The sequence below is a fragment of the Diuraphis noxia genome, unplaced genomic scaffold (assembly GCF_037042655.1).
Source record: "Diuraphis noxia isolate RWA-SAM2 unplaced genomic scaffold, SU_Dnox_SAM2 contig0003, whole genome shotgun sequence".
NCBI lineage: Eukaryota > Metazoa > Arthropoda > Insecta > Hemiptera > Aphididae > Diuraphis > Diuraphis noxia.
The window spans coordinates 38,421,531-38,447,195 of record NW_028301713.1 but is presented as its reverse complement, the minus strand read 5'-3'; the positions used below and the strand labels follow the sequence as shown (position 1 = coordinate 38,447,195).

Here is a 25,665-nt window from a genome sequence, read left to right as displayed (position 1 = left end):
CATTTTAGCGATCGTAACAAATAATAGAATATATTACTACCTAGGTATTTGCTATAAAATAATATTCTACAAATTAGTACAGTCAATCATAACGAACAATAGAATACATCACATATAAATAACAGCCTTAACCTCACAAAACGTATATTTGTATAAAGTGTCGGAATTGTAACAAGTAACTGTTGACCAGCTGGTCACGAATTAGCATAAAAATTAGATATTAGTATTCAAAAAAGAAATCCGCAGCATACGCAACCCGTACAAATCAAAGGAAGTGACATGATTTATAAGGAACCTCAGAGGACAACAAAGACAGAGTGTACCATAGCAATTAACACCATTATATGCCACTCATATCAAAACTTATTGTATATTTTGTGTTATTTACTAGAAATAAACTATCACTAAATAATTTTTTCACTGTTAAAAGTTGTCTTTCAACCATTATTTAAAAAAATTTCCAACATCTGGATCGCTGGCAGCTCGCAGGCAATATTTCATAGGTTTTAGATTAGTGCTAGTAATTCCGGTGGCCAACAAAAGTAACCGACCACCAGTACCGGGTCAATAGAATAAAACCCTCTTGCGAGTTATTATTATACTTAATATAAAACCTATATAGATTTGACTACCTATAAAATATTATTATTTTTATTATTTACAACTTATTTATTATTGTGGTTCAGGATATTACATGGAATAATTATTACACTATAATACAAAATTAATTAAAGCTATGTACAGTACAAATTATTAATTTGTCATGTTAATTTAATTTCAAAAAAGCGGGTAAGTCGTGGATGTCGCTCTGCTGTACAGTAGGTTACTGTAATGGATGGGATTAAATTTGAATGCAATGATAGGTATACGAAAAACGATTCTGAACGGAGATGATTTGTCAGTCTAAGATATAATATATTTAAATATTGTCATATATTCTATTTTGAAACAAATATTTTATTTTTCAATTAGGACACATTTTGCATAAGGCATAATAGTTAATCATTTTTTCCAAAAACATTTCATGTAGTTATCACCATCATATCATATCATAGATATACATATACCTAGTTTGAGGATACATTGTTATCGTTACGCGATTTCATAAAAATTTAAAACTCAAACGTTCAAAACATTTTTCCTATAATGATGCTTCTAGTTTTCTCTATAGCTACTTGAAGGATAACTTATGGAAAACTTAGTGTTGCATTTGTAATACTTAGTTATAAACACAAAAATTTTATGATTTTTCAACTTCAAAATTACTTGCAAACATTTATATGTAATGCGAATGTATTCTTGGCAATTATCATTTGCCAAAATTACGACTAGAGCCATCGAATTAAATGTTTTATAGCGTTTAAACTTTTCTATAATTGCATGTACGGGGATTAATGCTATCAATCATAAAATCAGAATCTCGGCGATAATTTATATTTTGTAATCAACCAATGCCTATTATTTATACAAATGGTTAGAGCTGTTTTTAAAATCTATTTTTAAAAAAACGGGTAAGTGGATGTTGCTCTGTAGAGCCTCTGCTATAAGTTAGGTAAATTTTGTAAGAAATGGAAAAAAAATCATATACATTTTTACTGGGTGCATTTTTTTTCTTATGGTAGGTGCGGGATATTTAAAAAGGCTTAGGGCCTAGGGCGGCACCTGTTTTAAATCTGGCACTTATAGTATCGTGTCACTTAAATCTAGTTCATAAACTAATATATAGGGCTATAAATTTGTAGGAAAGTGTATATTAGTTTCTGGACGGAGTGATGAAGGTATTGATTTAGGTATCATTTTACAATGATGTGTTTTTTTTTGTGTCTGTGTACAGCATAACTAGTCGAAATAATGCTTCAATTTCAAACTTTGGGGTAGGTTTCCGATGGCAAAGTGAATATACTTGGTGCATTATAGAGGTCAAAAGTAAACATTTTCCAACAGTTTACTAAAAAATCGAGAAAAACAAAAAAAAAGTGAAGAAAAAACGGGAATTTTTACGCATAACCAGTTTTCTTTTAGAAGAACTTGACATTAAAAATGTAATAAATTGAAAAGAACATCGGCCACAACTTTAACGGAGACTAAAACTACCATATTAAGTGTTATACCATAGTGTATAGGCGATTTCGGTACATCAACGTAGGTGACTCTCAAACGGTATCTTGTACCACTTAATACAAAACGAATGATGGAAATATTTCATTGGAACGGTACGTGTTGAGTTACTATTGGCATTTCTATATATCATGTATATAATGAGGACTTATAAGAGGTTGTTAGACTTATAATGTATTACCTTCAACAATGTAATGTAGTTTATGTATTTAATATACAACATGTATATCGGCTAAGATGTATACAAAACTAAATAATGATAATATAATGGTTTAACGAAATTAATCTAAATCCTAATATGTAATAGGAAAAATTAACTTTAACACAAGAATACAAATTTCAAATAAAATGAAAAAATAGCAACAAACCAAAATTAACCAAAAATTATAATAATATGTAATAAAATGATTTCTTACAAGATTATGAAATTCTCTGTAGTAATATATTCTCATTTGTATACTATTGAAAAGTAGTAGTCAGATAATAAAAATAAAAAGTAATTCATGTTATAGAGTACACATGCTTATGAGAGGATGAAAATGCCATAAACATTTGTTGATTTGCTTAATATTACATAATAATTTATCGGGTATTTTTACAACCATAAAAGAGATTAGGTATATTAATTAAATCATAATATTTAAATAATTCAGGTTTACAACATGTTCAAAATATCATAATTTTCTAGCCCGGCAGATAAATTCATTAAATTTGTTACACTATACTTCAATATTTCAGATGATAATTTTCATTAAAATGTTTTCTTTTAGTTCTACTTCTATTTACAGTCAATGAAGTGAATTCAAATTCATTGGAAAGATCACTTAAAAAATAATTAGGTTCTTTAAGTATTCCTTCAAATATTTTGTCACATCTTATTTATTTAAATGAAATGTGGACATTATGTATATTATTCATGGCACTCAGCAAATCAATATCAACAGCCTGAAGCATATACAAATAAGTGGATCAATTAAATTAAATATTTTGCTTAAACATAATGCATTACATATAAACAGATGACACAGCAAAAATTCAATTAAACCTGATGCTTAAGCTCCAATCTTGAAATCTACTCTAATTTCTTCACAAATTATATACTCCAATATCTCAATTACAGTATTGTACCTATATTTTTATGTAGGTAAGTCATCTTCAACTGATGAATATGACATCCATCTCCTCGCTGCCACGACTCGCATCGAACAGTGAATATTTTAAGAATTTTAAGAATTTTAAGATATCATATAATCTGTGCAACACCATAATAATATATTCGAAACCACTGTCTTGCGTGATTGATTGCAGCAACGACACTATGTCTAGCGAATCACATAATATAATTTTATAATTGTAGACCATAGTAGAATACAAAATATACTTTGAATGCCTTTTTTATATTGTATAATATAGGGATTAATACAATTTATTTTTTTAACTAATGATGTAAAATATAAAGTAAACTTTTAATAATATTTTAGATCAAATGTGAAAATTATTTACGTTCTAAAAAAAAAGAATAGAAACAAAAGGAATTTGGGGCCTATACTAATTTTTCAATGTTATTATTTCACAATGTAAGCTTAAAGCACTGAATCTGACTAAGATTTGAAAAGATTTTGAATTAAAAGTTAACCAAGAAAATTGTAGAGTTATTTGATTTTTTTAATAAGTATAAATAATTAAAACGGTTTATGAAGGTTATAAAATAAAATACATGAAATAAAGTATAATATAATAAGTTGAATGTTTAATAAAATTTAAACATAATGTTAATTTATGAGGTATTTAAGAATTTAAGAATACATCAACAAATACACAACAAAAGCATAAAAAAACATTGCATATTAGATACTATAATAGTGTCATGTCAGGTATCATAAAGGAATACAATAGTATGTGCTACAGTAAAGATATGGTTAATAAAACTTTGAATGTTGAAATTAACATCAATTTAGATTTAAAAATAGATATTTAATCAAATTAGGTATTACAATGCTATAGCAATAACTGCATACAAATTGTTAGTAACAAATTATTGTGCACTTAAATCAATTTCAACACAACATTTAAGCTAGGATAATAGGTTTTAGAAATTAAAAATAATACATACATGTGTAATGTTAATTATTACATTTTAGATGGAATAAAATAATAGTAACAACTAATAAATGGTTACCTAGTTGATATTAATTCACATACCACAATATATGATAACAATGACTCAAACATTCACATATTTTGTTTGGTAAATACAATATATACTAATAAAATAAAATAAAAATAAATGATTTGTCAATAAATAAATACCTTCATTAAATATTTTTTTTTAAAGTAGTAAAAATGAATTTCGTGTATTTTGTAAACAAGTAAGATTTTATTTTATTTTTTAAGACATATTGTATAATTAAATAATACTGACTAGGAATTACTGAAATAACTTTGATAATTTCAATTAAAACATATAAAGTTTTATGTTTTTCTAAGCATATACATATACTTTAGTCCATTTACGTAATAGTTCTAATCAGCAGTATGTCACTAAAGATAGGGTATGCCAGCCATATAGCAAGTCTATTACAAAAATCACTTAACAAGATTTTTTTACAATATCATATCAGTCTCGAAACTTTCTATATCAATATTTAATGAACAGATATCATGATCTATATCAGAAGCAGTACTACACTATACAATTTCTATGAACTGACTAATTAATGTGGTTTTGTGTTATATAATACGATTTCTTCATAGTAAATTATAGTTACAAGAAATTTTAAGAGTATTATTTTTTGTAGGTACAAGATACAAGGTAAAAATATTATGGTTATTATAGTTTACATCAGAAAAGCTGACAATGTGAAACTTTATGTTACCAACACTATGTTTCAAAACAATAAAAGAGGTACACAAAAAAAAAATAAAAAATAAGGGAGACTCCTTTCCCATAAATCAAGCGTGTATGAGCAGTGAGCACACTGAAATCCAGCCATCGACTGGATAATTCACAAAAATTAGATGCAATAGGCAACAGCAGTTTATTTTATAGTAGTGGAAGGGGACATGGCATTTGAATGAACTGAACAAATCTGTCACTGACGAAAAGTTCTTTCAACGTAAATGGACTATGTAATATTTTAGTGTATAACAATATCAATAACAAAGAAAAACATTTACAAGTAGTTATCTAAAACTAATTAAATCAATAACTAAACAAAATATAAATATAATTTGTATAAAATTTTAATTTTTGTACTACAACAAAAAAATAAAAAAATATTTGATGTAGTAAAATAGTGAACTTTTTAGTATTTTAGTAATTATATAAAGGTAATTAAGTTAAATGAATTATCAATTAAATTTAATTGTTTATCAATTAACACAATAATTCTAAGCATTTAATTAAGACAAAGTCCATGGAATTTGCTTGAAGAAGTTAATATTTTTAAGACAATCGAGTGAAATTAAATGAAAAAGTGAAATTAAATGAAAAAGTGAAAAAAAAGTGTTAAATTAAATGAACATGAACACTTTGCTATAATTTTTATTTATAGTTTTAAATTGTTTATTGCCTAGCCTTGTATATATTTTAACTGTTTTAAAAACAAGAGTATCATGAGTAATCTCAGGTGAAATAGTTCTACTCACGGTGGATTCAATGTGTATGGATAATGCACACGTGCTACTAGGCAAACGACGAGAACAGATTGATTCGAAGGGTGTTAATAAATAAAATCAGAAGACAATTGGTCACCTTCTGAAGTTATTATTATATGACACACAGTATATAAAAATGACATAATTAAAATTTTAGTGAACCAACAAGTTAAAAACAGATATGAAATTATGATATCTTTTGTAATTCAAAAAAATTTAACTATGATTATTTTCAAACCGTTTTTTATAAAATAGACTGCATACAAAAATATTTAAAAATAATTTTTAAATGTAAAAATGATAGACTCGTGATTTTAATTGAGTTATTTTTTAAAGAAAAGAAAATACACATAACTGCAACATTTTTGATCATAAAGTTAAATACTATCCATAATATATTGGAAGATAACAAGGTTAACAAAGCCCAATTCCATCACTTTCTGCATTTCCACGTTTTTCATAGAACATGACATCCTAAAAATATTAATTAATAATCAATTATTAAAGAAAATTCCAAGATAATTATTCAACTTTAACTTACAATCAAAAAACAGGCTCCAAGCATAACAGCTTTCATACGTACATCAAGATCCATAGGAAAGCTAATACCAAAGAAATCGGCATCAGTAAATACTTCCCTTAAGAGTCCAGACCATTGTTTAGATATACGGCCAACTACAGTGGTTTTGTCTTTCGATAATATCTGAAAAAACATTATTATTATGAGATTAAAATATTACAATTCTCATACTCTATGTTAGAGTATATACAAAATATTTAGTTAGTCTGATTAAAAATTTTAAAAATTACTTTAAATTCAACATCTCCACACATACTATATCGACATATTGGTCCTTCGATTTTTAACACTTCTTCATTAGCTGCATTACGAATGGTGAATATCGGAGTTAAAATAGACCAATCTTGTTCAACAATTCCAACCAAACACCCAGGTGGTGAAAATACTTCAATTCTCTGTTATATAATTATAAATATATAAATTTAAAATATCATAATATTATCATATTATCATAAAATGTATTTAAAAATCAAATATCTATGAATATTTTTTTTTTAACCAACAGAAAAAAAAAGCAAAGCTGAATAATAGTATTGGTTATAAATAATATTTATAATCAATGATAAAAGTTTTGAATAAATATTCTAGTTTCTTCAAACTTTTTTTTTTTATATATTTCACCCGATTATTTACTAAAGTTACTACTGACTATTCGACATATTTATTTTCAGAACATTTTTGTCAGTTATTTTTTCATTAAACTGTTTTATGTCCTTATTTTCTAATTTTTATTGTTATGCTGGGTTTACCTATATTAAAATCCCCATTATAAAAGTGACTAATTAAATTTTTTCAAACATAAGCAGTGTTTTGTTAACATTTTTTTATCTATCTACATTATTACTATATAAATAATTCCAGAAATTATAAATTATAAATTATCATACCTGTAAACAACAAGGAAAAAGACAAGATTGGCATGCTAAAGGCCTTGATAAATGAATAACTTCGTTTTTATAGTTATCTAAGATTTTCATTTCAAATGGACGTATTGGTCCACAACAATTCCGTGTACAACAATCATTATCTTCCACAGCATAAAATACTTTTTGGCCAGCACTGTTTTTAATTGTATACTTGTTATTGGTCTCGAACCCTAATAAGGCTATAATAATAAATTAAAAACAATCATAATTATTAATTAGTATAAAGTAGAAAAGGAATATTTTTATACGTTAAGTGTATTTGTCACTAAATGATTACTTTCATGAAAATATAATATTCTATTAAAGAAAAGCAGATTTATCAGAAATATGCTAGCCCAACCCGATGTGAATAAAGGATGTACAAAGGTGTTTGTGTCATATCATTGATATGGTTCATTACCTCGGTACAGCATGTATGAGGATAATTTTACAATAGGTCAATCAAATCAGATCAATTTCTAGATAGTACAATATAACCAGGAAAACATTTTTGAATCCACATTCTTATTATTTCACACATTTATTAACTCACATTCATCTGAAATACTTTAAGTGTAAGCTTTTGTTTTACAAATCTCTTTTAAAGCCTATTTAGACTTATGGTGTCCAAATATGCGGAACAGAAAAAAAATATAGCATTTATAAAATAAAAACGTTCCAATCTATGTATATTACTCTTTACAATTACTTATGTCCCTTTCTGTCACAAAGATTTTCGTATAGAGACTATTGCCAAAGGGGCTACATCCTACTACAAGCGCTTCCAGTTCCAACTTGCAAACCATAAAAATTCACTAATTTCTACACTTAATTTGGTTAACATTCCTGATAATTCACTTAAAAGAGCTTAAAAGGCACTAGTGTTGTGACATAGCCAGACATGGACTGATTGAGATGCTACAGCATTCTTTGCCCTAAAATATGTTTAATCTGATTTGTTTTGTATCTAATATTGTATAATTTTGTTTGAATGTATATTGAAACTTGGTACTTATTAAGGTATTTTTTACGTATTTTCAATATTTTACAAAATAAATAATCAACATATTTTAAAATTGCCCCAAATATTTTAGTTATTTGCCCTTTAAATTATGTAGCATCCCGTGCCCTTTTTTATCAATCCGTGCCTAGATAAAGAAAAATTCATAGGTAAATATTATAAAATACATATTAACATAGGCAAATACATTTTGTCACATCAGGCCATTTAGATATAGAAAAATCAGCTAAGAATGTAAAATAATACTGTATAAGTAATGCCATCAATATAAGTACTGTGTACCAATAAAATTAATTGTAATATTTTATTATTTTTGGGAGGATGACCAAAATATGGATTTTATTTTTCAGACTATCTAAACTGAGCTACCTATAGTTTGCCAAATGAAAAAAAAATTATTAATTATTAAATTAAAATGTTAAAAAAAAAAAACTAATATATATGTATATTGTACATAATATTTTCTTTTATGTAGTCTATTGTATCTGAGTATTACTACTGGATGACGTCTTCTCCTCTTTAGATAATAGAAATATGCAATTAAAATTGTCAGAGTATGCTTCAAAGCATACGACTAATTTGATATTTTGTTTTTAAAAAAACACTTAAAGTATATCATAATTAGAAAATTTAAAATCTAAAATGTGAGTAGGTACCTATATATAATAAAAAAGATAAGTCTGTAGGAGAATAGAACTCATTAAGTTTTACCATGACTATATAATTATCAATATTGGCGATAAAAAGACTAGTTATCATAAACAGACGTACAGAAAATTAAAATTTTTCCCATCAATTTTACTTTTAAAATATAAAGATGCAAAATATGCTAAAAATTGCTCAAATATGCACTTATCTTAAAATGTGATGAAATATACAAAATTAAACTTAGTATTTAATTTCGTCATTTCATGAAACAAATTTATAACTCGCTTAGAATAAATTACGATCACTACAAAAAAACATACAAATGCAAGAGGTTCCAAACCTTAATTATTGTATACTATTGAAATATTGGAATTTTAAAATATTTCAAATCTAATTATTTATGTAAGAAAATAAGAATAGAAAAAATTATAGATTAATCACAGAATATATAAATCTTTATTTATATATAATATATTAATGTAATCTGTGGTTATATCTAATATGTATTTGATATTTGATATACAATTAGTATCTGTGAAATAATTGTACCTTAAGCTTCTCGAAAAAGTTATTGAAAAGAATAGGTAAATATAATTATTTAAAACCAAGAGTTTCTATATTTTATACTAAATCCAAACTTAAATTATAGGTGCTTATATGCTAATTTAACTTTTTACCTTCTATTACTTCCACTTGCTGTTTAACAAGTAATTGATTAATTGTTGAAAGATACTGGAGTCCATTTGGACAGTTTTGAGGTATGGCTTGAGGAATAGGCATCCAACCATCTGTTAAATCGTAAAATTTAAATTTAAAATATATTGAACTATTAATGTATATGGCGATTAAAAATATTTATCAGAAAATTCATGATATACAGGGTGATTCTTTTAAGTGAGTACACCAATTATCTCAAAAAGTATTTACTTTTTTCAAAATATTTTTTTACATGGTTTCAAGTTGTTAAAAAACCAACGTTTTTATTAAAAAATTATATTTTTAAATATTTTTTAAGTGTTTTACTTTTTTTAATGACAACATAGTTTTAATTTCATATTCCAAAGCAGAATATTTTTCTAAGTATTTTGATTCATAAAAATCGAATTTAGGACGAGTAGTTTATGAGTTATATGTATTTAAAATTTAGACAAGCGGAATAGTGGACAAACATTTTGCGGGGTAACCCCATACCACTCCACTCTACCAATCTAAACTTTTAATACTTATAACTCATAAAATACTCGTCCTAAATTCGATTTTTATGAATCAAAATACTTAGCAAAATATTCTGTTTGGAATATGAAATTAAAATTCTATGTTGTCATTCAAAAAAGTAAAAAACTTAAAAAATGATAAGGATAAAAAATATTTAAAAATATAATATTTCAATAAAAATGTTGGTTTTTTAACAACTTGAAACCATGTAAAAAAATATTTAGAAAAAAGTAAATACTTTTCGAGATAATTAGTGTACCCACTTAAAAGAATCACCCTGTATACATTATCTGAATAAATTGTTTTTAGGTTTAAGTCGTAAGTAATTTTTAATTAAAATAAAAAATTAATTTACCAGCTACCACTTGAGGGGATGGTTGATATGCACTGGGTTGATGCTGAATAACTTGTCCATAACCCGGCTGTGAATATGGAGGTGGGTAGTTTGGATATCCCAGATTTTGTTGTGCTGGCATTGGTTGTTGATGTTGATACATATTATATTGGTCATGTTGATATGGTTGACTTTGATTACCGACTGGTGGATATTGATTTTGATTAGCAGCTGGTGGATATTGGTTTTGAGGTGAATGATATTGAGAAAATCCTAAGAAATAAGATGTGCTTAAAAGTTAAAATTATTTTTTCCTTTACTTAATAAAGTAATCTTTAATAAATATTAAGCAAAATTAATATCATTTATAACATTTTAAATATTTAAAATTAGCGGAAATGTTATTTATTACTTTATTAGCCGCCTAGTATAATTAAATTGTTTTTTTTCTTTACTAAACTTTTATAAATATTTTCTTTTTAAAATTTCATACCTGGTGGTGCTGGTGCTACATTTGGATTGGTATACATTGTAACTTTTTGCAATTTTCAAATAAAAATATTCTGGAAAATACAATTTTTTTGTTAATACAAGTAGTTATCAGACACACTAAACTAATTAAATGTGTACTGAATACATGTAAACTAAAACTCAACTTAATAACTAGAAAAATTTCAAAGTTAATGTTGTATCTGTTGTCATGGTAATTGTATAGTGTATACCAACAACATAACTTCATGACTCATGATTTAAAAACTTGATTGAGCATCCAAACTAATTTATCATTTACAAAATATCATGTCAAAGACCATATCATTAAGTCTTTAGCCATATATGTAAAATTATTGAGTTTTTTTTTCTTATGGCGCTATGTCCGAGAGTAGGCACAAAGGTCTAGTTCTGACGCCTATCTGGCAGGATTTCTAGTGGGCACCCGTAGGTTTCTGCCATAACCGGGACAGCGTGAACTGCCCGGAAAGTAATGCTACCTGTGACCGGGTTTGAATGGGCAACGCGCAGCCGAAGCCTTAATCCGCCTAGCCACTACACCCAACAAATGATTGAGTAAAAAATAATAATAATAAGTATGAAATTGACATAGTTATTTTTTAATGACCAATTCGAATAAAATGCACTATTTATAACATAAATATTACTTTAACATTAAGTGTATAAATTATTATTCTGAAAATTATTCTCTAGTTTGCATGTAGTTTAAGATAAATTGGTTTCTTAACCAAAATGAAAAAATATTTCTTCACAATTATTAAAGTACCTAATCTTAATCTGTATTTGTTAATAACTAGACATTGCAAATCGGCAATAGCACCTTTGTAACAATTCAATATGTATTATATAGTTTATTAGCAGAATGGTAATGATATAAATATTTCTTGAATAATAACTTTCCATTTGCACTCAAAATTATTTGTAAGTTTAATATTATAATATATAACATTTTTAAAAAAAAAGCATTATGGAAAATGTTTTTAAATAAATACATATTAATACAAAATATGGTATCAATATTTGCCAAATAATAAATATCAACTTAATTTTTACTTTAATTTCTACTCTTAATTTTTGGTATATAATAAAACATAAAACTTTCTTAACTTGAGAGTTTACGACATAAATTATAATTAAAGTTTTGAAAAATTCAATTCATTCAAAAATTTATTATAATCCAAAATTCAAATAATATTATGTTAAACATAATAAATAATTTTTTTTTTTTAAATTATTGAGGATGGTGACTTTTCTTTATTGTACAGATATAATATAACATAATAGGCATACAAATAGTTGTTCACACACATGGTTTGATTGTTACAGTTAGTACAGGAATAATTTAATCTTTGCAAATGCAGACTGTTTATATATTTTGTCATACAAAAAAATCACCTACAAATACAATATATCATAATAATATATAGAAAGAATTGGTTTTTTAACAGATTAATTTTATTTTATTCTTGGCTTCTTTCCAGTATTTTATAAATAAAACTCGGACATTCAATACGAGAACTGGTGGGACTTGTAAAACAATTTATGAAATTTCCACAAAACGGACAGTAAAATTCCGCACAGAAAATCGAACAAAAAATATGACATCAGTACATCACCTACAATGAAAATTTAATTAATGTACAATGTACCTGTTGCGAGTGGGCGTAGTCTTATAGTAGTCAACTATTTGAAATTGCAGTTTGTATAATTGCATAAAATGTTTACGTAATAATCTAGATTGGTACAAATACGGAAGTCAGCGCTTACTAAGATATGATTTATGATATATTATGAGTTTTTTTACGAGTTTACATATATTTTACAACAGACAACCGCTTCGAAAAAAATAACAATTGAATTTATACGTATACGACGACACTATACGCAGTTCATTACACAAATAATCAAAGTAATAATAAAACTACCGATCGGTTTGACACTTGAGTACTTGACATTTTTTAGTTCTTACCTCGGGAATCAGAAATTCAGAACGCAGTACACACAACGTAACATACAACTGACCGCAACAAGTTACACGGTCGCCGTCGTCTACAGTACTGAACTACTGACTAGTGACTACTGCAGTACTGCACTACTGAGCGTCTGAGTCACTGAATAGCTAATCTGTTAATACCGTTTGGCGTTTATTCTATATAGTTTCCTACTGGCTACTACCACAGAATAGATTACTACTACCAGCATTGTGCACGACGTCCTACTACATGTCTACATAGTCCAAAATATATATGCGATATGCCAAAATGCCTAATTGATAGGGGACTATGGTGACGGAGAGTAGTTGTAGACTTGTAGTCCGATTCACTGAATAACAAGTGATTTCACTATTTCGGTATAATTTGTTTTTATCGTTATCGCAGCCCGCAGGTAAAATTTAAATCTGATTTTTTTTATTGGGAGGGCGGAACCGTAGATATTATATATATAGTTAGTCATGAATATCTATAATTATCATCGTCGTGACGTCGTCTCTACAACTTTCTGTCCAGTGGTAACATAGAATATTCTATGGTGGTAACGACGTAAGTGCACAATCGTCAATCGGTGCGACAAAATGTCACGATGCGGTGGCGGTGGTCGCCTGCCTATAGCAAGAGCGACGAGCCGACGACTACGACAGTACGACTGTGGTACGACGTGACTGCGGCTGCCGCCTAGGTCAGAAGTACAACTACTACCACGGTAGTATCACGTGGGTTTCAGTAGACGGGAAGGGGCAGCTGTGACGACATCCTAATGACATATTTTGTACAACAAGCGATTTCTTCCTCTGCAGCAGCTGCAGCTGCAGCTGAGGGCCGAAATACTGTATACCACCACAGAACAATTAATAGGTACGTGACATTTAGCACCACTACCAACCAACCAACGCGAACCATTTTATTCAATACCTTTATCATATCATTGAAGACGAAACAAATTTGATAAAATATTCTACATATATTTATATATTCAATAATATTCGCCTTCTTGTTCGCTTACTCATTCTCGGCTGAATCATATGGTCTTGATAAAGATTAAAGACGCAATTTATTACGAAAACAGAAAAGTTACGGTCAGTGAGGCGACTGGCGACTACCGACTGTACTACTGTAGAGACTATTCGATTAGTGTGACTGTGTGAGAGGTAGAGGTATTTTGTCTGTTTTAGAATAGTATTATCATCATTATTATTATTATTATTATTATTATTATGTGTGTTCGTTACGTATACTTACAACAATACTGTCTCCAACAGTATAAAATGAATCACATTGCTTTGTGATCAACATCAATTACGTTTTACGAATATTATCTTACACAAACACACACCTGCGCGTTCAATAGTCTTACGCGATTCCTAATAGCATTGTTGTGTTCAATATTATTGTCGTCGTCTTAATTTTTATTTCGATCTCAAGTGTGCAGGTTGTTCAGTGTTTTTAGCTCACGGTTTTTGATAGTCCATAGCTACTACGAATCATCATGTCTTACGCGTACCTGTTTAAATACATCATCATCGGAGACACAGGTTAGTGTATTCACTGACTGCTAAGGCTAACCCTTCAGCAACGTATAATCGTTAACTGGCCATATGTTACAGGAGTGGGCAAATCGTGTCTCCTGTTGCAGTTCACTGACAAGAGATTCCAGCCCGTCCACGACCTGACCATTGGTTACAAATATTTTTATGAATAATAATGATAGGTAATCATAGTTTTTTTAACATGAACAAATTCCAGGCGTTGAATTTGGTGCACGTTTGGTGGCTATTGATACCAAACCCATAAAGTTGCAAATATGGGATACAGCTGGCCAAGAAGCTTTCCGATCTATCACAAGATCTTATTATCGTGGTGCAGCTGGTGCATTATTGGTTTATGACATCACTCGTCGAGATACTTTCAATCATTTAACGACTTGGTTAGAAGACGCTAGACAACATTCCAATTCCAACATGGTCATTATGCTAATTGGCAACAAAAGGTAATATTTATATCATCAAACTTCTAGTCAATTTAGATTAATAGTCTAATGTACTTAGTGACTTGGAAGCGAAACGAGAAGTCAAGAAAGAAGAAGGTGAAGCATTTGCTCGAGAACATGGATTAGTTTTTATGGAAACATCTGCTAAAACTTCTGATAATGTAGAAGAAGCCTTCATAAACACTGCTAAAGAAATATATGAAAAAATTCAAGAAGGAGTATTTGATATCAATAACGAGGTCAGTTATATTTTAATTTAGTAATGCATTTGGAAATTACCTATTATTTGGAATATATTAATTTATACTGCCTCATTCTATTTCTTTTTAGGCAAATGGTATTAAAATTGGACCCCAACATTCAACCGGTAACAACAGTATACCCGGCGGAAATAATCGATCTAATAGCAATGGTTGTTGTTAACTAGTTTTGAAGTTCAACTAAATAATATTAAATTGGCAATTTTGATATTATTGTTTTTTTCCACATGGGTTATACTTCTTTTTTTTGAGTGAATTGTATTCAATATTTATAAATAGACCAAGCTCTATATCATTGAAATTAGTGTTGCGAATATATCTATTTGTATAATTATATTACTTATTGGTACTTATATAATGGATGTTTGGTTGTAAAAGAGTTTTAATTCATAAATGTATAACCCATAAATGATTAAAACCCATAATATTATATATTTTACTTCGTTAGTTCTATATCTATATTATCTTATTAATTTTATGTTTACCCTTAGGTTAGGAACTTAATTTATTTATTCATAAAAGTTTTGTTTGTTAGAATATTACTGTTTTACTATATTTATATAATCTTATACACGCGATCAGTATTAAAAGTTTAAAAGTGTACATTTAATGTATTTTATTAATAAATAACTATCTTTTTAAACTCAAATAAGAACATGAAAAATGATTTTTTTATATTGCCATTCTAATTTAAATAGTAAACTTTTTTTTTTTAACAACCTAATTTCACATATTTTATTTAATTACACTTTTGATACTGAACGCATAATTATCACTATGGTTTTACACTTTTTGTTTATAATCTAATGGTTTTATGAACACTGTAAATACTAAATAATGTGTTATTAATGCCTATAGATCTTATAATTTAATTTGCCTCATTATATTAATTTATTGATGTACTAGTTAGTCACAATAAATTTTTAATCTCTATATTTTGAAAAACTATTTTTAAGATAATTAAAATAGCTATTAAGATACTCGTGAAATACTTATTCCCTTGTTTATATGCTATTCAATTTGTTAAAATTTGATATTTAAATAAATAATGCTAGTGTTTTAATGTTTGATACCTGACGCATTGAACTGAACATACCCAATACATCTTGTCACTCATTCATTATGTATTAAAATATACAAATTAAGGTTAAGAGGAAGCTACTCATATATAATATGTTGCCTGTCTTTAAAATTATATTATTAAAAGTTTGAATTCCATAGAATCAATTTTATGTTTGATTTAATATAATAGTGAATATTTCAATTATTAAACAAGATATGTCTGAACTATCACAAATTCAATCAAAAAAAAAAAAATTATTTTGTTTTTAATAAAGCCAAAGCTGAAACACAGATAATGTTCTTACCTTAAATTTTGATTTTGATTTAAATATCTAAGCCAACAGAAAACTGCTGAACTGAAATCTGATAAGTTTGTAAGACATATACAACACATACTTGAGTATACTATGGCCATCGTAAGAACGCTGCTGGGTGGCGACCAAAATTCGTTCAATTTCGCTCATCCCCACCACTAAACCTTCCCGAATGCTGGCCATCACCACTGTCGTTGCCACATTACGGCGGTGACTACTGGTTGGTAGAGTAGGAGAAATTTGGGTACTAAACTGTAGACTGCAGAGCTCAGTCATTTGAATGTGCAAATGAAAAGCGTTCTTACAGTGACATTTATAGCATCCTCTTAACACGTTCGCTGCATTACAAAAGCAATTGTTGGTGTCCTTAAGATCTATTAGCACCATTAAGTATTAAATACTCATATAAAATAAATTGATTATTATGTTGTAAATTAAATGTTATTCTTTCATTAGTTAGCGTAATTCAATTGATATATATTAAGATATATTTATACATTGTTTGTAAGTATGACCAGATGTGAATAGATTCTATTCATTAGAAATTATTATTACTTACACTACTGTAAGAACCACAAATAGATATATGAGGAGAGTTAGAGTATAAAGTAGAAAAATACAGGTGAAGTTTGGAAAACCAACAATTGTTATGACTTATAACCAATGTGATAAAAAGCAATTAATCCATTCTCAATGACATAGCCGGCATGCAATGATTTTGTTTAAAAGAAAGTTAATAAAAAATATTGTTTCATTTTTTGATAAAAATTAAAAAATATATTTCTGAATCTACCTATATAAAAACAACCAGCATTCCATATGATAATAAAAATAATTATAAACAGTATTAGTATGCTCAAAAATCATTTATAACATATGTAAATCTGGCATACTAATTTTTATGCATTTTTAAGGCATACATTTATTGTTTTGTAGTTCCATAAGATATTTTAACATTAAATCGATAAGTGTTGATGACCAAACATGAATCTAAAATAAAAAATTTAATTTAAACAAACATTCTATTTATTAAATTAAATAACTCACTTTTCCAGAAACATTAATTGAAGCAACTTTTGGTGCTTCAAATGCTTTCAATTTTAATTTTGAAACATTTATTCCACTTGTTATTTTAAAATGATCCTCTATATCAGATTGAACTTTTATTAAATCTGAATAATGAAATGAAGTGGCTTCAGAAGATGATCGATTCAATGAAAGTCTGTAAATTATATCATTTGTTTTAATACAAAATACCAGGAACATGATCTGCTGTGTGGTAGACATCAATAGTACATTGAGTATATCACTACTACAATTATGAGGGATGTGCTCAATTTAAAGTCAATAATGAAAATATAAAGAAAAAATTTGAGCAGAAACAGTGTCAAATTTATAAAAATTAAATTTTATAGTAACAGGTAGTTAATTAGTTCTAACTTATAAGTATTTTAGGTATAGATAAGTGAAGTAGATGATGAACATTTTGTGGGATACCCTTGCCAGCTGTCACACCACACTGCTCATCAAAATTAAATACAAATATAACCCATCAAGTTCATCTTGGCACTAGGAAACCGTTAAAATAAATATCCACCCACCAATTGTTCCATGTATCATAATTCTTTAGCTGGAAACACATCAATGTAGTGAAAAAAACTGCCACGACTTTCTGGATAACCTGACAGCCTTTTGTTACTGAAACTGCAATATTTTGTTGTGATAGAGAGTAGAATTATGATATATTTTGAAACATAGGTTTTGTTTTTAATCATGTCAGTTGTCAAATGCCAAGATAAACTGGATAACTCATTAACTATTGATTCAAAGTTTGGTTTAAATATATAAAAGTATTTTAAAAATATTCAGCTTTGGAACAAAAATAAAAATATCTATTGTCATTTAACAAAGTAAAAATAAATTAAGAAATTATAACAATAAAAATTACATTTTTAAAATTTTATGTTTTTTGGAATTTGAGAGACAATATTGAAAATGTTGAAGAGTCAATTTCAAGTAGTCTTGACGACAAATTAAAATCTGTTTTTGAATTCTTATTGCTATATTAGATCAATTGGTATGTTTGACAAAGAACACGTCTAAAATCCTATGTCATGCGTGCAAATAAACTAACAGACAATCACGGTATCAAATTCTCTTAATGATAGAAGTTACAATTAATTTTGAACATTATAACAACAATTTTCTACAAAGATTATCAACCAAAAATATAAAAACATATTGAGATAAGGTAAATATATAGTATAGGTATTCGTTGTTCCGCTTAATATCTAAATTAGATTAGATTGAAACCAAAAGATTTTTGCTAAGTGAATCAAATTTTAGCCATATGGTAAAAAGAAAATATTTTCTGTTTAAAGAATATAGTATAATTTATATTTAGATACAATTGTGCAATAAAATAATATTTTTGAATACTAACTTAGCAAGAACCGATCGAAGGAATTCTGATTCGGCATAACATTTCACATCCATTTGACCCTTTGATGATTCACATTTGTAGATATAGTGGTATAAAACGGTTTCATTGTATAATTGTCCGGCATCACACATTGATATAGCAATAAGCCATAGAAATTGATATAAAGCAAATTCATATGGCCTAATAACACAATCAAAATGTTCAGTTAACCAATTATGTATGGCTACCAAAAATGATTTATTTCCTTGTACCATTAATATAGGCATATCAGATAAATTATTTTTATCATAATTTTGTTTGTAATTCGGTGATTTTAATAGCAAACCAGTGTAAAGTTTTGAATTAGTATCATTGTTAATAACATAAATCTGTAAAAAAAAATTATAATAAAGTATAGTAAAATAAAACTTTCTTATAAAATATTATGTATAAGTTTATTATTATATTAAGCAAATATTAATCATAGGGGGGGGGGGGTTATTATTTATACAGTTAACTTGCAATACATTTAACTTCTAGAGACTAAGAAAAAAGTACAGCAGATTGAAAGTTTGTTATATCAATTAGCATAAGCAAAACAAATATGTTAAGAGATTTATTAAAATGTATTCATTATTATAATTCAGTTTTATTTTGTGTAGCTGCTTGCAATTACTCAGATATAAAATGCTAGAAAAAAACTGTCGTTAATGTTATGTATATTTATATATTTTTTGTAAAGCCATTAAATTATACACTAATCAACATGAATCTTAATGTACTTAAACAAGTTGAACACAATATTGATTTATCAGAAAACCTTAGTAATTTAAGGCTATTTAGTTTTATATACTTTTTGTAGTTATTATAAACTAGCAAACTTGTATGTATATTTTCTTGGTATAAATTATAAGTAATAGTAAAAATGTGTTACAAAGTGAGAGCTTTAGTCATAGAATCTTTGTTATACTATTGAGGGGACAAAAAAAACATTTTTTACTTATCACAAGATTTTCAGGAAAAAGACAATTTAATTTGTTATATAGCGAGTTGAATGTATTAACATCATTCAAAAGTGTTATATAACATATTTTTCAATCGATTATTTAAGAAACTTCCTTGAGAGTATTTATAATTATATAATTGTTATTACTGCAAAATAAATATTTTATCCAATCAGTTAACATATTTTTCATATAATTTTATTTCTTACAATTTTTGTTTTACATTTTTGAATTTCTGATTATATATTGGAAACTTATAAAAATAAACAGTAGTAATAATTTAAGTGAAATACATAAAAATTATTGCTGTATCATTTTAATAGCCTGCAACCGATAGCAGTAGGTAGTCTTAAACTGTTTGGCATTTAAAATTTAAAAATACATTTATTATTAATATACTAATATTATCAATTGATGTTCATGAGCCCACGGCGGCCCATATATTGAGCCAGCCCGGTGTGCTACGGCACACTAGCACACCTGGCCAGTCCGCCCCTGTACTAAATAGTAAACTTAAACAGTAGTACTTATACAACTTTAATATTATGATAAAAACTTCTATTTTAAGTTCCAAAGTAGTCTTAATTGACTAAGTTAACATTATTAATTATAATTGATTATAATATTAGAAATTAGAATATATTATGTAATTATAACAAATAATAAATGAATTTAGTATAGTTAAAAGAATCTAATACTGTAAAATTTAGAATTTTATTTTATTACCTTTAATGCAATACATTCAAGATTTGCTTCTTTTGCTTCAATTTGCACTGAGATTTCTGAGAAAGAATTTTTTTGGTTCTTCATATTAGTAGATATATGATTTATTAAAAATTTCTTCAACTTTTTTGATAACAAATTTAAATAGTCTGTATCAAAATTTAAATTCCACAAAGGAGATACACGGAATATTGTCCAATTTTTACCAACAAGATCTAGATTAAAATATATCATCAATGTAAACACAAAACACATAGATAGTTAAATATTCTTTTAGCAAATACTTAGGATAAATTTAAAATTAACTGGTTTAATTTTAGTATATACTCATAATTTTTTAAACCTTACCGAGTATATCAGATATTTCTATAAGAGCAGTTGGATCGAAAGTGAAATCTTCAACTATTCCTGACTCTGATCCGGACATTGTAACTATAATTCAAATAAAATAACAACATCTAAATTACTGCAAACCAAGATTTCAAAATGTTATTTACAATAAGGTGGCTAATTGCCGTACACCCCAGTGCCCTGATAAAATATTTTAATACCACCAATAATCTCACAATTAAATATTAATAACTTATGTTCACATTTTGTATCTTACTAAACATTTCTAGAAGAAATCCAATATTGTTTAGATAAATGATAAATAATCAAATTTATCACTTGATTGACTGACAATTTATTATAAATCTATTTTCCAAGCTTGGTGATGACAATTAACATGTTCATAGTTTACTTATTCCTCACGACAATATTTGATATTATTCACTGCTAATTGATAATTTTGTCAGTTACTCATTCCAAATTTGTAACATTGAATTATTTTGTCTTTATACATGTTGTATGTCATAGAATGCTAAAGATTATGTCTGGTATTCCAGTTACGAAAAAGAAAACATGGATCAAGGGCTGTCTTAAATTTAGTGATCACACAATAAATGTATTAAAGTTATTGGACAGATTAAAAAGTGAAAATACTGAGTGGGATATTTGATTTTAGAAGGTGTTTAAATTGTTGTTTTTGGCTCATGCAAATCATTTGTCAAGGTGGATACTTAGGTATCCAGGCACTATTTGTTGTAGAATTTTGCCATTATGGAGTAGAATCAGAGGGAGAATACCAAGACCCAGCGAAAAAATTGTGAGTAAGTTTTTGTGAATCATACATTAGTCGTGTTTTTTGTGATCCAAGTACATGCAATTTTCATTCAGCATATAAAAAATAATGAAAATAAAAGCATCTTTGTAATCAATTTTTTTTACATATTTGTTTTTTTATACAGTATATTCCTACAAAATTATAGCATAAATGCATGATTTATATTTCTGAAGTTTTTAGAGTATATCAATACGGGCTCTAGTGATTACCATTACTTTCAACAAAATTAATTCATGTTAAATTGTAGAATATTATCAATAAAACTGTATCATTATAATAGTTGGTAACTCCACCCTCAGCCAATGCTAGGCAACAGTATATTTTAGGTAACGTCCACACACAATTCACAGCATTCCTATAGGCATACAATTACCTAGTTACTTTTAAATATCAACCCAAATAATTGTATGGTACTAACAACTGTAGATCTAGAATACTACATAGTAAGCAGAGTTTCCAATCACCAGTTTGTTTGATGTGCTCGAGTTATTGTTAAGTAGGGAGTAGTAAAGTAAATGACCTCTGGAATTAATTACTCTGAAACCATCCCAAAGTTGATGTTTATATTTGTAGAAACCATCAAATAAGAATGATTTACCAAGGAACAGCAAATACGGTTTTAAGCGTTTGTCAGTTATTTTATTAGATGGACTGTATACTGATCAAATAGTGGAGTAATAAGATTTAATGATATTAAAATGGAGATATAATACAGACATTATACTACTAAATGGAGCATGACTAGTTCTATTGGTATAACATGAGTGTGTTGATATTGGTGTAAACTGTAAATTATGCTACATGCAAACCAAAATGTTTGTTATATTTGTATATATAACTGCAATCTCTCTATCAAGAGATCACATAATGTCTGGATGTTCTGTATATTAGCATGTCTATGGTAGAATAGCATGATTTATATTCAATTTTAACAAGTTAACAAGTTAATATATTTTTAAAATTAAGAAATGTTATACAAATAACAATGTAATAAATTGAACACTAATTTCATAGTTTCTTTGGCATTGCTTTACAAGGAATATTAAATGCCAATAGTAATACTTACCATCTTCTTCATCAGATTCGTCAGTTTCAATTGAATGTGGGTCTTCAATATTTTCTTTTTCATTATCATCTAAAACAATATACATACAATAATATTTATTAAGAAGATGAAAAATGATAAAAATAAATATATATCTTAATAGATATATAAACTATTGTATAGTTAAAAATTATTAGTATTACAAATTTGATAGCAAAAATAATAACTATTTTTATGAAAAACTTTAAGCAAAAAAAAAAAAACAGTTGTTAACGGTTGTTATTTGCAGTTAATACTAAGGAAGTTGATTTAAATATGTCTAAAAATGAAGAAAACATGGAGCGAAATAAAAATTAATTAGTATATAACTATAAAATAGATGCTATAATAATAACATGAATTATTAATTGTTCATACTTGTTTGATTAAATTTTTAATCTATTTAGTGTTGTTGATTAATTTATGTTATATGCTAATTTGTTATTCTTAAAATTTTATTTAATTAGGTAAGATATATTTAAAAAAAGATTATTTATTATTAAAATATGTTGAAATTCTAAACATAAATACTGATTTAATTTATTTTTATATTTTTTCCGCAAATTATATAGTATAATATATAGAAATATAACTAACCATTAGTTATACAGGATATATCACCAAATGACTCAGAGGATACTTCTGGTGCAACTAAAAAAAAAATAGGTATATGAGACAATAAATAGATATTTAATTTATAATATAATTTTTAAGTTAAATGTGTGGCATTCTTAGCAGTGCCACTTGGCCAGATACTTTATAGTTCTTCTTGATTTTTTTTTTTATCTCATTTTGTCTATAGGCCATTATTTTTATAAATTCATGTCTTCTAAATGACTATGTACATTACTGGGAAATGAGATTGAGGATAGTTGTTCGATTAATGGGTTACTGTAAGAGTTAACATGAAATTTAGAATACTATAATTTTACTAATTGTTTAAGGGTCAGAATTTTTAGATCTTTATGAAATACCAAGAAGAAAACGTAACTAGTTGTAGCCTTGTAGGTAGATATATAGGAACATCTGAAGTGTTTTGATATTAGATGGATTTGCAGAACCCCATAATTTCCAAACTGATTGAATTATGCTGTGATGTTAAATCTTAAATGTTTCATATGATACGAATTTTAAAGGCATATTTGCAATATTCTCACTGAATATAATGTATAACTCTTGAGCTCAGTTAAAATTACAAAAATATAGCATTAATATAGGTATAATGACTTATAATATATTTTAATTTCAGTGAAGTAGATGCAGACTTACTTGGATCTGCTTCAATAATACTTAAGTCTTCGTCAATTTCCATTATTATCCAGTATTTATAGTAGTCGTTCTAAGAATTTATATATCAATCTTACTATGTATGAACTCGAGTAACTTTTGAAAAATGCAAGACAATGTCATGGAAAAATGAAATTCACAATTTTGATTGTTGATTATTATTTATTGTTTGGTTATACCATAGACATATAAAATGTTTTTATGTTTTATATGTCTATGGTTTATACTTTTAATATTATGTTGTGTATAATTTACTATTTACTATTTTTGAAATTTAAATTGTGGTTGTAGATAATACCTTATCAACTACTACTGGCTAGTCGTGCTTGAAGCTTGAATACAAAAATATTCATAACGGAATAACGGATTAAAGTGATGACAATTAACCATTGTTTGTCCGCTTGAATCGCTAGTGTAGCTGTTTAGTGTATAAATATATATCTATTGTTACTTTTATTATTATGTCTATGCTCTATACTCTATAGTCGTGATCAAGACCAGTAGTCGTGATCGATATCGGCACGGCGGTCAGCATAATTTTTAAATTTAAATTCAAGGCCGTGAATGGTGAGGGGCGAGGGCTTAGGAATCCCTTAACATGTTTAAAAGTACTATGAAAATAAATATGAATTTTTATACGTATTTTGAACCTTGAACGTAAAATTGATACTTTATCATCCAAATTAAAATGTTAGTTTACACTCCCGCCATAAACGTAACGATACCTATATTGTATATTTGCAGTTTAATAAAGTATTTTAAGTATTATTATACTAATACTGAACTGAAAAAACAAAATCAGTCAAGTAGGTAACCAAGAACCGCTCTACTATAAAATAGATGATGCTGATTGCTGAGTGTACGTCGTCAATAAGTAAATCATTGTAAATAATATGTTGAATAGAGAAAGGTATTTAAGCACTTAAAGTGAATCGTGTATGGTACTAACCTACGTGATATGGACTAAACATAATACTAAACAAACCAATAATCAAATACACTAATTTGATCTTGCCCTGTGTTGAATTTTATCCACACCTACTCACCCTTTTTTATTATTTCATACTCAAATGTCAAATAATTAAAAAATTACAAATCTTAATTTTATCAATTACATTTTTTATTGTTAAAGTAATAGTTATAAAATTAGTATGTTAATTATAATTAATAATTATAGCAATATGCCAATATGGTTGGTAATTCAGTAATTCACTACATAATACATATATCTTTAAAAATATACACCTTATATGTGCTTAGCAAAAAGTTACGAACACAGCTAGAACTGCCTGTTAAAATTTTTTTTTATACTTCGATACATTTAACATTATAACATTAGATTAGTTTAGGTACTACTTGCAGTTCTTTTACC

The 25,665-nt window shown here is 27.1% G+C and overlaps 3 protein-coding genes across 5 annotated transcripts; 1 reads left to right on the top strand and 2 right to left on the bottom strand.

Annotated features, from left to right (window-relative positions):
- Nucleotides 1–3,841: 3,841 nt before the first annotated feature.
- LOC107164930 (phospholipid scramblase 2-like) lies at nucleotides 3,842–13,333 on the bottom strand. Of its 2 annotated transcripts, none has more exons than XM_015512944.2 (8): nucleotides 12,958–13,333; nucleotides 10,972–11,041; nucleotides 10,500–10,751; nucleotides 9,607–9,717; nucleotides 7,243–7,460; nucleotides 6,586–6,750; nucleotides 6,317–6,478; nucleotides 3,842–6,249 (listed from the first exon to the last, which is right to left on the bottom strand). In XM_015512944.2, the coding sequence occupies exons 2-8, from the start codon at nucleotides 11,006–11,008 to the stop codon at nucleotides 6,190–6,192; spliced, it is 1,005 nt and encodes a 334-aa protein (XP_015368430.2). In that variant the 5' UTR covers nucleotides 11,009–11,041; nucleotides 12,958–13,333; the 3' UTR covers nucleotides 3,842–6,189. The 2 variants fall into 2 exon arrangements, with proteins under 2 accessions (XP_015368430.2, XP_015368431.2); XM_015512945.2 differs by lacking the exon at nucleotides 12,958–13,333 and adding an exon at nucleotides 12,638–12,947.
- Nucleotides 13,334–14,142: 809 nt separating this feature from the next.
- On the bottom strand, nucleotides 14,143–24,609 carry LOC107164922 (uncharacterized). 2 transcript variants are annotated; one of them, XM_089224944.1, is made up of 8 exons: nucleotides 24,276–24,601; nucleotides 23,604–23,657; nucleotides 22,989–23,057; nucleotides 21,106–21,189; nucleotides 20,761–20,972; nucleotides 19,052–19,419; nucleotides 17,656–17,830; nucleotides 14,143–17,598 (listed from the first exon to the last, which is right to left on the bottom strand). In XM_089224944.1, the coding sequence occupies exons 1-8, from the start codon at nucleotides 24,316–24,318 to the stop codon at nucleotides 17,518–17,520; spliced, it is 1,086 nt and encodes a 361-aa protein (XP_089081070.1). In that variant the 5' UTR covers nucleotides 24,319–24,601; the 3' UTR covers nucleotides 14,143–17,517. The 2 variants fall into 2 exon arrangements, with proteins under 2 accessions (XP_089081070.1, XP_089081071.1); XM_089224945.1 differs by lacking the exon at nucleotides 14,143–17,598 and adding an exon at nucleotides 18,210–18,312 and having other exon boundaries at nucleotides 17,690–17,830; nucleotides 24,276–24,609.
- On the top strand, nucleotides 14,408–16,459 carry Rab2 (RAS oncogene family member Rab2). Its single transcript, XM_015512939.2, has 5 exons — nucleotides 14,408–14,517; nucleotides 14,590–14,661; nucleotides 14,729–14,972; nucleotides 15,031–15,211; nucleotides 15,303–16,459. The coding sequence occupies exons 1-5, from the start codon at nucleotides 14,472–14,474 to the stop codon at nucleotides 15,393–15,395; spliced, it is 636 nt and encodes a 211-aa protein (XP_015368425.1). The 5' UTR covers nucleotides 14,408–14,471; the 3' UTR covers nucleotides 15,396–16,459.
- Nucleotides 24,610–25,665: the final 1,056 nt, after the last annotated feature.

Bases quoted from the DNA above. Each gene is read 5' to 3' on its own strand.
- LOC107164930 (XM_015512944.2), bottom strand. From the start codon at position 11,008: ATGTATACCAATCCAAATGTAGCACCAGCACCACCAG. The intron at 6,479-6,585 runs GTAATTTTTAAA...ATGTTTTTTCAG, and splicing joins GTGGAGATGTTGAATTTAAA to ATATTATCGAAAGACAAAAC. The intron at 6,250-6,316 runs GTAAGTTAAAGT...TAATATTTTTAG, and splicing joins TTGGAGCCTGTTTTTTGATT to GATGTCATGTTCTATGAAAA.
- Rab2 (XM_015512939.2), top strand. From the start codon at position 14,472: ATGTCTTACGCGTACCTGTTTAAATACATCATCATCGGAGACACAG. The intron at 14,662-14,728 runs GTTACAAATATT...AACAAATTCCAG, and splicing joins CGTCCACGACCTGACCATTG to GCGTTGAATTTGGTGCACGT. The intron at 14,973-15,030 runs GTAATATTTATA...TAATGTACTTAG, and splicing joins ATGCTAATTGGCAACAAAAG to TGACTTGGAAGCGAAACGAG.
- LOC107164922 (XM_089224944.1), bottom strand. From the start codon at position 24,318: ATGGAAATTGACGAAGACTTAAGTATTATTGAAGCAGATCCAA. The intron at 23,658-24,275 runs GTAAGTCTGCAT...TTTTTTTTTTAG, and splicing joins TATTATTGAAGCAGATCCAA to TTGCACCAGAAGTATCCTCT. The intron at 20,973-21,105 runs GTAAGGTTTAAA...ATTTTAATCTAG, and splicing joins AGAAATATCTGATATACTCG to ATCTTGTTGGTAAAAATTGG.